The 12,449-nt window shown below is 42.2% G+C and overlaps 2 protein-coding genes across 4 annotated transcripts; one reads left to right on the top strand and one right to left on the bottom strand.

The window, feature by feature from the left end:
• Positions 1-3,563: 3,563 nt before the first annotated feature.
• LOC129581128 (squamous cell carcinoma antigen recognized by T-cells 3-like) lies at positions 3,564-8,296 on the top strand. 2 transcript variants are annotated; one of them, XM_055472025.1, is made up of 18 exons: positions 3,564-3,842; positions 3,941-4,067; positions 4,177-4,287; positions 4,411-4,695; positions 4,844-4,968; positions 5,128-5,286; positions 5,366-5,504; positions 5,733-5,900; positions 5,970-6,123; positions 6,183-6,372; positions 6,441-6,557; positions 6,640-6,742; positions 7,027-7,169; positions 7,262-7,391; positions 7,452-7,540; positions 7,664-7,747; positions 7,804-7,946; positions 8,011-8,296. In XM_055472025.1, exons 1-18 carry the CDS (start codon positions 3,708-3,710, stop codon positions 8,177-8,179), a joined length of 2,571 nt encoding a protein of 856 aa, XP_055328000.1. In that variant the 5' UTR covers positions 3,564-3,707; the 3' UTR covers positions 8,180-8,296. The 2 variants fall into 2 exon arrangements, with proteins under 2 accessions (XP_055328000.1, XP_055327999.1); XM_055472024.1 differs by having other exon boundaries at positions 3,566-3,842; positions 7,262-7,540.
• Positions 8,297-8,307: 11 nt separating this feature from the next.
• On the bottom strand, positions 8,308-12,061 carry LOC129581129 (inositol polyphosphate 5-phosphatase K-like). 2 transcript variants are annotated; one of them, XM_055472026.1, is made up of 11 exons: positions 11,644-12,061; positions 11,163-11,507; positions 10,577-10,774; positions 10,284-10,512; positions 10,108-10,215; positions 9,932-10,002; positions 9,496-9,720; positions 9,263-9,416; positions 9,063-9,109; positions 8,909-8,996; positions 8,308-8,787 (listed from the first exon to the last, which is right to left on the bottom strand). In XM_055472026.1, the coding sequence occupies exons 1-11, from the start codon at positions 11,784-11,786 to the stop codon at positions 8,599-8,601; spliced, it is 1,797 nt and encodes a 598-aa protein (XP_055328001.1). In that variant the 5' UTR covers positions 11,787-12,061; the 3' UTR covers positions 8,308-8,598. The 2 variants fall into 2 exon arrangements, with proteins under 2 accessions (XP_055328001.1, XP_055328002.1); XM_055472027.1 differs by having other exon boundaries at positions 11,163-11,568; positions 11,644-12,060.
• Positions 12,062-12,449: the final 388 nt, after the last annotated feature.

Genomic DNA, 12,449 nt, shown 5'->3' with positions numbered 1-12,449 from the left:
TTTGCATTTGTAGTGCTGCTGGAACCAGTGTGCTCGAATAATAAATAATGAATACTGGTCTTACATCGCGCTGCACTACTATAGTACAAGTACGGATACTTATCGTTAGTACATAGTATTATTACGTTTTACATAATTGCACAAGCTGTATTTCGGCATCGCGAGTAAATTAAAGGTCTAGTAGGATCACATATCCGCAACAATGTTGGGCGTTTTGATGGAACCTTTAGCGGCAGCGTATATCTGTACTGTATTACGTATTTTTTTATTAATAAGCGACCAAGACATACAAATCAGCAAACATACATGTATGTGTAAATAACACGGTTAAAACTTTTAATGTAACAACAGAAAGAGCTCATTAAACTTCTCTACTCCTTCCATTGTACCAATGACTGAAGCCGCGTTTCCCCGCTGTATTTCCAATGACAAGCGCTGCCTCAGAAATTCATGCGAGCGGATATCTCCCGTATGGTTGCGTAGCCGTTTACCAATTTCTTTGACAATTGCACTAGCCGATGGTCCCCACGGGCCCATTGTCTCAAATGCTAACGCTGCGAAAATGTACCGACCATTTAAGTACGAGTAAAATCTAGACTTTTTTTCTTCCGCCTGTGACGCAGCCGATCCAGCAGTTATCGAGGTGGACTTAATGTGGGAAGAAGCGACAGTATCGTTACATCCCATGCCAGGCACATTCCTCTTTGCCAAGCGAATGTGGTGCAGCCGTCTGGTCGTCGTTCACTCGTGTGTGAGGTGCCGCGTGGTTCCAGTTTAGAAGGAATGCCAGCAGAAACGACAGCTCGAGAAACGATGGCAATGAGACTACCATGTCGTGGATGTCGGCCGGCAGAAAAAGAGCAGGATAAGCCGTGACGTGCATAACGGTCAACTGGCTTGTGGCACTTCATACAATCATGCGGTTCACAGATAACCGCGCCAAGTCTGAGACCACCGGAAATTTTTAGGGTGTCGTCGTCAAGTAAGTTCCCTATATGCGCGGATGGCAAAGCATTGAGCCAAATACCTGCAACCGGAGTAGACTGTGCAAGGAGGTGTGCTCTGTTAATCTCATCGTCGCGATATACTTCCAAAAGAGTGTGCAGCGATGCATTGCAGAGCGGTAGGTCCCAAGACTTCTGTATTTTCCGGAAACCTAATTCAGGAAGTTCTTGAAGGCGAGCATTCAGTTTCCACAAGTTCATAGCTTCTGTGGCATCCACAGGCGGCCGTTCCGGAAGCAGTAACGACACCAGGTCAGATACGGAGTGAAAATATCAGTACGAGGCAAGCGACAACTCTTTCCCATCGCTTTAGTAAATTTATCACTTTCCCTGCTGCATCTTACCCGTGTGCAGGCAGGCGCTCACGTGATACTGATATCGTATCCCTTGTAATCAGCGCTTACTGAGCCGGCGATAAAATCTCGCCTGCCGTGCTCTTCTCTATATTCTTTATCAGTTTGCACAATCACCTGTAGCTGCAAACCGACGTGAAACGGCTGAAATCAAGTAGCACGTGAGCGCCTGCACACGGGTAAGATGCAGCAAGGAAAGTGATAAAATTTACTAAAGCGATGGGAAAGAGTTGTCGCTTGCCTCGTATCAGATACGGAGTATATACCTATATTACGTATCAGTATCAAATATGTATGATGTGTATAGCGTATATAGATACCGGTATATCTATATGCATAATTTTGTTTCGACTTTAATATCAAAGAATTAGGTAACTGACGGAGCCCATGTTCCCACCATTTCATAACCGAAAGGCTGAACAAGACAGCGGTTTAATAGTCAGTAAAGTTCCGTACTTCGGTACCCGTACTCCTGTAGCTTCGAATGTAAAAGTACTATTCCCGCCGCACTTCGCGGCTTTTGCGGCGTGTGCGCTTCGAATGTCGGCGCCATTGTTAAGAACCAGCCGCTATTGCAACTGCAGAATCGATATCGGTTATCCGCTTCCAAGCAAAAGCTGAAATACCATCCCGTAGTTCCGTCGCTTCTCTCAAAATGGAGAATATTTCTGCCGTGCGCTCCGGATCCTAGTCCTCACTGTTGTGCACCGATGACCTTTCTCTAGAGTTATGAAATGCTAGCGATGGCAGCTGACAAAGGTCGTTTGTTTGCAAGTCACGATCCCTCACGTTAACACAGCGGTATTACTAGCACTGTGTTACTACTTACTAGTCACATACAAGACATGCACAGTTATGACATCGATATTTGTTCTCGGGACCGTGGGCGAAGCGGATAAACTAAATGAGATGTTGTAACTCTTTCTTGCATTACCTTGTTATGTTTCGATACGGCGGATACATTGTGCTTTGTGTTGGATTTGACCACTAAAGTTACGTCATCTCGTTTATGACATGAAGCGTCCTTACAATTAGCGTCCTTACAATTAGCTTTATTTAATCGTAACAACTAACAATAAATACGAGTTTCCTAACAATGTGACCGCACTGGCAGACTGGCACCCATGCTGATCCTATTTCGGTGCACCTAAAATCAACGTAAATGTAATGCAAGCGTAATTCAGAGATGGTGGTTTTACAGTAGTCTCCGAAAAAGACTACTGGCAGCGCTGGCAGTGAAACACCAGATTCCGATGAAAATGATTTAAAAATTCGTGCGCAGGAATCTACGCTGGCGGCATTCATCGGTGAATCATTACTCCAGTTTATGCAGTCTTTTGTGGTGCACAATTTTCCGTGAACATTAAGACGAAACGGAATGCCCGTTTCCGTCTTAAATTGAAACTCTTCCATCTGCACTTCACAATCAGTTAGGCCGACACATTGGTCATCGACGCAAGTAAAATGTGTTCATTTCCTGCTGATCGCTATATTTCTACTCTAGCCATTTGACTGGCTGCGCGAAAGGGTTAGGCCTTGTCCCGAATTCAAAGCGAATCTCGCTATGGTACGGTTGCTCAACCGCACGAGTTGGCTGTATGCAGTGGCCACGCCTACAGATACGGTACGCGAAGCCACCTCGCGAGGTGGAGTTGCTGTATCGCACCGAGATTCGCTTTGAATTCGGGACGAGGCCTTAGTTAGAGTTGGTTACTGCGATGTATGCCGCAATGACCCCAATTAAGACGACAGTTGATGCCCTTATAGTTTATATATAGGTAAATCCGGTGATCTGCAATTCATTATATACTGATTTTTGCAGTTAACTGCGCAACTGCCATACATCCACGGATCCACCCACGTTGCCACATTTGTGATTTTTTAATCACGAAGACCTTGTCAAACTGATTTAAATTACTCGATGTAATGGTAGTGCCTAAATTAAACAGGGAAGCTTAAGAACCCAGAAATTCACTTTAATTGTGTCGGGATCATGCATGGTATTAACTTGTGCCTGTAGATATTCTTATTTACATAATAGTTTTCGTAATAAAAATATTTTTGTATACAATAAATGCCACTAACAGAAAATTTAACGCCTCTGTATTGTTGCATATGTCACGGTATGTGTGACGCGATGCCATGCATCGACACATCTACGCCTCTGCACTTCCGCTTTCGTCACACAGTCTATTTTCTTTCAGCGTGCCTATTCCGTTTGAAGACCAATAAAATCGTTGTTATATTTTGCGTCACAGTGTGTAACTTACTCGTTAGATTCCGCAAAATAAATTATAAAACTACATACAGTAATTTGTTGATTGACAAGTTAAATCGTGGCACCGTTATAATGGAAGTCGATGACGCCTTGTCTTCAGACAGCGACGACATGCAGCGAGACGGCAGCGACGACGAATCCGAGGACGAAACTGAGGGACGCGATGAAGAGGAAGACGCGCGGGTCCTTCAGCAACTCTCGCAAGATGTTTGTTGTTACTGGCGAAATCGTTATTTTCGAACTTATTCTAGCCACCGCAGCGCGTTTTTATTGCCACTAAGATCACAACTGGTGTGTTTCGATAGGTGGAAAGTAATCCGTATGCATATGATTCGCATATAAAATTGATTCAGCATGCCAAAGTGTGCGGCGATCTGGAAGTTCTTCGTCAAGCTAGACAGCGTGCCAGTGAATTATTTCCCTTAACAGAAGGTGCGATTTTTTCCTCTGAGATTTCCCATAGTGGCGGTTTGATTTGGGATTTCTGTCTGGAAATTTTCTCGGGACGGTTTTTCCTTACGTTTCCTTTTTGATTTTTCAGAGTTGTGGAAGGCTTGGATTAAGGATGAAACAACACTAATTGACAACGAAAAGGTTGAGGAGCATGAAAAAATCAAAAAATTATATGAAAGAAGTCTCGAGGACTACTTGTGTAAGGGCGGCTTTGTCGCTGTGAATTTAAATCAGTAAACACTTTATAAAGCATAAATTAACTGACTTGCGGTTGTATCGTTACCGTTATTCTGCTGCCATTGGCTTGTTGCTTGTTTTGCAGCGGTCGATCTGTGGTTAGACTATGCCATGTTCTGCCTGCAAGATGTTTCTTCTAACGAAGCCTTGCAACCTGTCCGCGATGTGTTCGAGCGCGCTTTGACGGCGGCCGGCATCCACGTGACCAAGGGAAGTGTCTTGTGGAATAGTTACCTGGAAATCGAGAAAGGCTTCCTGAAGTCGCTCCTGTCGACCGGCGAACAGAACGAAGCGCGCCAGTTGGCCGCTAAGAAACAAATACAACGGGTGAAGGATTTATATAAGCGCCAATTCTCCGTGCCGTTGTTAGGTGGGAGAAAACTGCGGACAGTGCTGGTCCATATTAAGATCACTTGAAAATTTTTTGCAAATTAGAAATTACCATACTGGATTTTTTCATTTTTTTATGTGTTGTTTCGTTTTTTTATTGACTGGTAGCGCTCCTGCTGTTCTCATAGGAATGGACGCAGAATACGCAGAATTTTCGAGTTTTATTGGGGAAGATCCTGATAAAGAGACACAGTTCGCATACGAGAAGGCCAAGGCAAAACTGGAAGAAATCCTACCATTTGAAAAAGACCTGGTAAGTGGTCACTTCGAGGTTTTACGCGGTGCAGCTGCACTGACACTGTTATGATACTTTTTGCTGACCAGCGAAATATGAGCTTTTAATTGTAAGTTCTTTTTAAACCATCGATTTTGTGTTTATGCGGCACACTATATTATTGTTTTGATGTGGTAGGAAAATGCAGATGACAATTCCCAATATAAGGTTTTCATGTCTTATATCGACTATGAACTGTCGGCGAAGGAACCCATTAGGGTACTCAATCTCTATGAACGCGCCTTAACAGTGTACTGCTTATCAGCCGATCTCTGGATCCGATATTTGGAATTCCTGGTGGGCACATGTTTTTTTTCAAACTTTCAACACAGTTTACCTGACCTTTACAGTTGTAGCGAATTACTTGTAATTGTAGGACAAGCAGCTGAAGCAAGAGATTCTGTCCATTTCCGCGCATGAACGTTCCATCCGCAACCTTCCTTGGGTCTTTGAATTATGGCCGAGTTATATGCGGGCGTTGGAGCTGTATGGTCATGATCAACAAGACATTGGTGGTAAGTCCAGTATATTCTTTTTTGGAATATATATTATGTCTTAATTCTTAAATATCATTATCGACAGCGAGGTCAGACTATTTTTTGCGTTAACTTACATTTTCTCGAGAAGAAATTTGTAAAGGCGTCGGTAGGAGAAGTCAGAGCACCAAGCAGTAATGGTAGATTCTCTACGTATTATTTGTTTCGTTAACATTGATAAGGACTTACGGTGGACTGTTTTCTTAGCGTTATTTTCACGAGCCATTTCTACGGCATGTTCCTTGCCTACACATTTTGTGGAGCTGTGGATGTCTTTCTTGTGTTTTTTGAAGCGACGTCTTTCTATTAAAACTAGCGATCCGGCTTTGCTACAAGCGAAACTCGCGGAAGCTGCAGCCGATGTGAAAACTAAAGGTACAGTATTTGTCAGTCGTTCGTGGTGATTTTGGGGTTAAACTTTCAGGGGAATTGCTGCTTTTGCAGAGGTTGATGTGGAGGATCGTATATTGCGTTTTTGGGCATGGATAGAAGCCGAAACCTTTTGTGACGTGAACAAGGGCCGAGAAATTTGGGATCGGTTAATGAAAAATCATCAACGAGAAAGCTCGTACTGGCTGGAGTATTTCCATTTTGAAAGGTATAGCGAGAACTAGTATACTGCTATTCGTGCCTGCAGAAAAGTAAGAATAATTTCAGAAAATTTGGAAATCCAGAGTCCTGCAGGAAGTTGCTCAAAAAAGCTCTTCTACGCAATTTGGATGATGTAGATAAAGTGGCCGAAATGTGGATGCATCTTGAAGAAGAGACTGGTTCGCTGGACGATTGGATGGAAGCCTATCATCTTTGCAGATCCTCTTTAAAAAAACTGCATGAAAGATTGTCTAAAGTTAGGATTGTTAATTGAATTGCGGATGGGTTGGTAGTCAGTAACTATATATGTTCTTTTAATTGTAGAATGCATCTCACCTGAACGAGAACATTGTGTCACGTAAAAAAACTTTTCGCGAGAAAGACGAACCCAAAGGTGGGAAAAAACAGGGTGATCGACCTGTAAGAACAGAGAAACGAAAGGTACAGTACTAAAAAAATCCTGTTCGACATTATGATTTGTTACCAATAATTTGTATTTCGTGACTGATTGTTGTATTCATAGAAATCGGATGCGGTTAACGTGGATAAGCACATGGATTCCGATGGTTTTAAAATTCCGGAAATACCGGTATCACCCGTTCCAAAGAGGAGCAAATTAGCTGCAGGTACGTAACTACGTATTGAAACTGCTTAAGTTTAACACAGTAACGAAAAGGATATATTTTTTTAATTTTCTTTTTTAATGTTATCTTTTTTAATTTTGGCGCAGTATTCGTACCGTTTGAAAATTGTTTGGTTAATGATTAATATAGATGCTTGTGGGGTAAGTGACTGTCTAGGCTTTCCGGTAACATCAAAATACATATCGCTATGCGGTGGCTTTGCTCTGGGTAATCGATTGGAATATTTCGCTAAAATTGCTGCATACATCGCATTTTTCTTATTGCAGCTCCGTCGGGAGTAGAATCGCTTCCTTCTGGAATTTCAGTTTCTCCTGTTCTACCCGAAAGGGATAGAAAAGAGCGAACGATTTTTGTCAGCAATTTGAATTATCAGACATCGGAAGAAACGGTGTATAACTTTTTCCACTCGGTAACTGTGATTGACTAAACTAACTTACAATTGGGGTACATGGTAGTTTGATTTCACGACCTATAATACCATTAGGATTTTCTGACTTTTAGTTAGGTGAAATTAAGGACATTCGGCTGGCAAAAGACGTGCGCGGCCGTTCGCGTGGATTTGGTTTTGTGGAATTTTTCCGGCCTGATGTGGCTAAGGAGGCCCTGGAAATGGATCGTAAAGAAATGGACGGTAGACCCGTGTACATTTCCAAAGACAGCCAACGTGAGCAAAGAGAGACTCATTTTAAAGGATCCGAAGGACATGAAGAGAAGAAGCTGTTTATACGCGGACTGCACATGAAAGTCACGAAGGAGGATGTTGCAGCACTGTTCAAACAAGTACGGTCACTCTCCGCTGTGTGTAAAGTAAATGCCATGCATAAAGATATAATTATTGTTGTTGGATAGAAGTATCGTATTATTATACGGCGTTACGCATAAAGACTATTTTCATAATTATAGTATGATGGGTTGCAAGATGTGCGCATTGTGACCCATAAAAATGGAACATCCAAAGGAATCGCTTACGTTGAATTCAACTCACCGGTATGTCGTGAGAAACGAAGCGGAGATGAAGTTTACCGAAACCGTTTTTTTATCAGAATACTGCGCGTCGGGCATTGCAAGAAATGGACGGCAAAGAAATTTTCGGGAAACCGATGAATATAGCGATCAGTAATCCGCCAGCGAAACCAACGGGAGCTACCAAAAGTGTGAAACCGAGTGACGAGAGTTTCAGACAGATGTAACTGCTCGTAAATCTGTGTGAAATGTTTGCCGTTGTTAATGCATTCTTCATTCTGTTGTAGGCAGCGGAAGTCAAGATCTAATGTCAATTTACTGCCTCGTGCGGTGAGTCTAAAACCATCGACCAGCAGCGCACCAGAAACCAAACCTGAAGGAGACACTGCTAATGCTGCGGCTGCTAATGGCCAAAAATCAAACGCTGACTTTCGCGCTGCTTTGTTGAAACGATGACGAGCGTGTTCAGCTTTCGTTTTATTGATTGTGTTGTGTATGGAGTTCAACATTTGTTGTTGGCATGTATTTAAATGTCGTATAAAATTTGTGCGAATTAACAAGAACAAACCCGCAGACAGTCATGGGAAACGCTTTTACTAAAATCTGGCTCAACAGAGCAATTAATGTGCACAGATAATTTGAACTTGCAACACTGGGAAGGCAAACTATCACCGCCGTTCCTGACTGCTACCAAAAACATCACAGATCAAACAAAATAGCCACATTCAATCAAAAATATGGACACGTCTTCCACTCTTTCATGTACTGTAGTTCGAACTGCAGTGCACCCTCGAATCAGTAAGAGCACCTTAAAAAACTCATTTCTTTGGCATGCATGTGACTCGATTTCCGCGGGTTCAGTTCGCTGATCATGGCTATTTCCGAACTCGAATGTCAAACGGTTCGGAATAACCTATTCCGCACTTGTGCTCGGAACTAAAATAAATAAGAACAAACCGGCCCGGTCTGGTGAGATAGCGTCCATTTATCACTCCCCTGTTTTCTGTTCCGCCGCCGGGTGACCAGACATATGTCAGGTAATCGTTGAATGAGTGGTGGTTCACCTATGAAATAGGAAAGACAATTTAATAATATCCAAATGCGCTTTTAGGACACTATCTATTGGAACCTAATTACTCGTATTAATAAGCCTTCTTCAGCAATTTTGACTAAATCTCGACTCACTTTGTACAAACCGATCCAATCCCAAGATGAATAATGAGTCCCGGACCGAGCAGCGTAGCGGAAATGTCCGTTTTCCCCAACATACCACCTAAGAAAGAAAACATGTTGCTCCACTGGTCCAGCGAAAATACTGTTAAACAGTTAAACAACATACGCATCAATGGGGTCGAACGTCACGAACTGTTCCACACCCTCGCCAAGCTGTAAATATCAGGTTAAAAATTATCACACATACGCGAGAGTAACGGAAAAAGTGACATGTACAGCAGAAATGATATGAAAAAATGATATGTCTATGTACGCAGTTATCGCAAAGAGCGCAAACTACATTTTACAATGGATATCAAAACTTACGAAAATCTGTAGAGTCAGGGTAACTGGTTTATGGTCAGAAATCTTGTGTTCCATATGACTGGTATATTCCAATGGTTGCACTTTCACAGAGTCGTTCAGACTGCGCCACAAAACACGATCACAATAAGAAGGTCGTCGAATTTTGGCAGGATTCCTACAACATCGGAAAGCTTTTTGTTAAAGTTCGCTGAATCAATCTCGCAGTTAAAATAAAAGAATCAAGTAAATGGCACCTCATATCGTAAATATTCCGCCGGCCTTCCACAAATTTATACGTGGGGGGAAACCGAATTTTGGCCTCTTTAAAGGTGCTAAACGCTCCCTCCACAAAGGCTGCCCGTCGTAGTTGATCATGTTTAAGCAGCTTCGGAAAGTTCTCGGTCCTCACGTAATACAATGTTTTATCCTGCGTTATTCCTTCAATTCGGAAATTGAAATCGCCCATCCAAATCACAAAACTAAAGAATTTTCGGTATAAATGTAACCGTGCAGTACTAAAGAGTTGTTTAATACTGCCATGATATGACCTGTGCGTTGATTAGCCAAAACCCCTGAACAGTAAACCGGTGTTTTACTGTTTTCGCTAATCTTGAAATACGGTATTGATCTGAATTTAATTGTAATAAACTTATTTAATTAGATTAACCTTCAAATGCAAGGGCAACTCACTCGTGTTCCAGAATTGTCGATACGTTATGCCGTCGAGGAAAAAGTAAATCGGATAAAATATTTCGATAGTTCTGCAAAAGAATTGATATACCCAATAACAATTTTTCAACCTCGTTTTCTTGATGGGTTTCAAAAATAATGTGCACACAAAAAAGAAGACAAGCACGAATACCTACCCGAACACGATCGTCAAAGGCGTGGTCATGGGGAGATAAATGCGAATTTATCACGCAGATGCTTTTACCGTATGCATCGAAGCTAATCCCGACGGCCCCTTTGTTACCCTGGAAAAAAAACAAGGAACACAAATTTTGTAAACGTAAACCAATTCCTGAACTGCGTTTGCACGCACCCACCAACCAGACGCTCCAAGCCGAAGATAAGCCGTTTCCAGAGAACGGATATGCCGTAAATGATCAGATTTGCAGAAGACGAGAAGAAGGATTCCCTGCAAGCGGATACTCTGCAGCATCATGTAGTTGCGCACCGCCAGACGCCGTTTCAGTGTGGCCTGCCATATTTCCGACATGACAACAAAGTTCATGACAGGCGCCATGGGATTAGCACTTAATTCCTGGAATCTACAGCAGCAAATTTCAAATTTTTTCGGTCAAACAAGTCCGAGCAAACAAACGGGAAATTTACCCGATGAAAATAAGATCGCTTTCCAGTGGTGCTGGTTCAGCATCATCATGCATCTCGTTCTTCATATCGTCATCGTCTTCCAGCTCGGAAATCAGCGAAGCTGAGTCTGACTCGTCTTTCATGCCAATTAATCCCAACAACTCTGTCATATCCTCCTTAGGATGATGTCCAGCTATATTCCAAGTAATGGCACGGATTCTTCAGAAAATAAAAAAAGGCTATTGATTATCTTCAGATTCATTTACTGGGCCTGGCACTACTGCAGAATGAATTTAAAAAATAACTTTTAAAAATTAAATTTAAATTTCAAAATAGTGAAAATTTTTCTCAAAATTAAAAGCGCGATACTTGTAAACAGAACTGAAAACTTTTCAGAACAACAAAAAGTGAAAATCCAATAACTAGACACGTTATTTTCGAAAATAATATGCTGCCGAGCAGCTGAATTTTTTCGAAACTCTGCAGAAGCTCACTTTTGAAAGCAAAACGCAGTTATACGCACATGAAACATACAATTAAAAAATGTAAAGCACTGAAACCCAGGCAATACTAAATTTCGACAAAATCCTTATCGCCAAAAGCTCACTTCAACATCGGCTTATCGGAATCCAAAACGTCTCCAGTTGAATCAAATTCCAGTGCAGGGATGTCGGGAAAGGCTTTGGAAAAGGATTTCCTTCGATACTTTTGGCGTTTGAGCTCTGCTTCCTCTTCTTCCTCATCATCCTGCTCATCATTCTCGCAAAATTTACCATTTCCGGGATTTTTTAAAGGTGCTTCGTGCACACGATTGGCGGCATCGACCAGCTTCACATCGTCGGCAAGCGCGGTATCATGCATGACGGCCCGATCGACGTCCGACGACTGCATGTGGTGATAGTATGCACAGTCCGGATCACTGGGATGATAACGCGATGCGTCGTTGCGGTCGCTATTCGGGAAGGACATGATCAAGATCAAAACATGGAAGATAAGCTTCAAGGGATCTATGGCTGCAGACAGGAAAGCGGAAAACTACAATTGCGATAGACACCAGTAGCAATTACTTATTTGACACTCAGACAGACCCATGAAAATCCTGCTGTACAAGAGGGATGAGGATACGGAGTCGATGTCGAAGACGGGTCGAAAAAGGAATGCGAGGAATCAACCTGATTAGCATAACGTGTCTTGCCGTGTACAGCCTCGACTTCACACTCCCTAAATTCATCCAGACATCCCGACTCCGTTCCCATCTACTGCAATAATCTCCAGACAACCAGCTGATGTCAGTCTGTTTATAATGTTTAACCACTGCTCGTTAAGTCAGAGCGAAAACCTTAGCTGCAACTTTGGAGGCAGAAGGTAATAACCATCGGCAAAACAGCTGAAGTATGATTTTTACTATGGTAAATAAATAAATTTCGATTAACAACGAAAACTCGCCACAGTACAATACAGCGCACTTCACAACCACTGTCAGCGGGAACGTTGAAAAGTACAATAATAGGTACAAACATTAAAGATTTGCCGAGCGGAAAATACCGTTACAAGCAACCGCACGTGGGTTCTGCATACTTTAATGCAGCTACTGTATTACTTGTACAGCCTGTCTTGTACTGTATAATTATATATGTAATTTAATATTATTTTTAAATGCATACCTTTAATAAGTATCGAAGTAAAAGTACAAACTAAAGTACCAGAACCGATGAAGGATGGCGAAAATCAATGAGACCAAACCATTACAGCTCCTTGGGGGCAAATGCCCACTCACGCACCCCGATGTTAGGGGGCCAGTTATCGGGGGTGAACATTTTTCGGTTTCACTAGCGTAAGAACCAACACGTGCGAACAGACTATTGTTACGGCCGTTTTTAGCAGAATAAATTGA

The sequence above is a fragment of the Paramacrobiotus metropolitanus genome, unplaced genomic scaffold, assembly GCF_019649055.1.
Source record: "Paramacrobiotus metropolitanus isolate TYO unplaced genomic scaffold, Prichtersi_v1.0 Parri_scaffold0000005, whole genome shotgun sequence".
Lineage (NCBI taxonomy): Eukaryota > Metazoa > Tardigrada > Eutardigrada > Parachela > Macrobiotidae > Paramacrobiotus > Paramacrobiotus metropolitanus.
The sequence above is the reverse complement of the archived record's forward strand: the minus strand, read 5'-3'. Positions and strand labels throughout refer to the sequence as shown.

Bases quoted from the DNA above. Each gene is read 5' to 3' on its own strand.
- LOC129581128 (XM_055472024.1), top strand. From the start codon at position 3,708: ATGGAAGTCGATGACGCCTTGTCTTCAGACAGCGACGACATGCAGCGA. The intron at 3,843-3,940 runs GTTTGTTGTTAC...GTGTTTCGATAG, and splicing joins TTCAGCAACTCTCGCAAGAT to GTGGAAAGTAATCCGTATGC. The intron at 6,743-7,026 runs GTACGTAACTAC...TTCTTATTGCAG, and splicing joins GAGGAGCAAATTAGCTGCAG to CTCCGTCGGGAGTAGAATCG.
- LOC129581129 (XM_055472026.1), bottom strand. From the start codon at position 11,786: ATGAATTTAGGGAGTGTGAAGTCGAGGCTGTACACGGCAAGACACGTT. The intron at 9,721-9,931 runs GTGAGTTGCCCT...AAAATTCTTTAG, and splicing joins TCGACAATTCTGGAACACGA to TTTTGTGATTTGGATGGGCG. The intron at 8,997-9,062 runs GTATGTTGTTTA...TTTCTTTCTTAG, and splicing joins ACGTTCGACCCCATTGATGC to GTGGTATGTTGGGGAAAACG.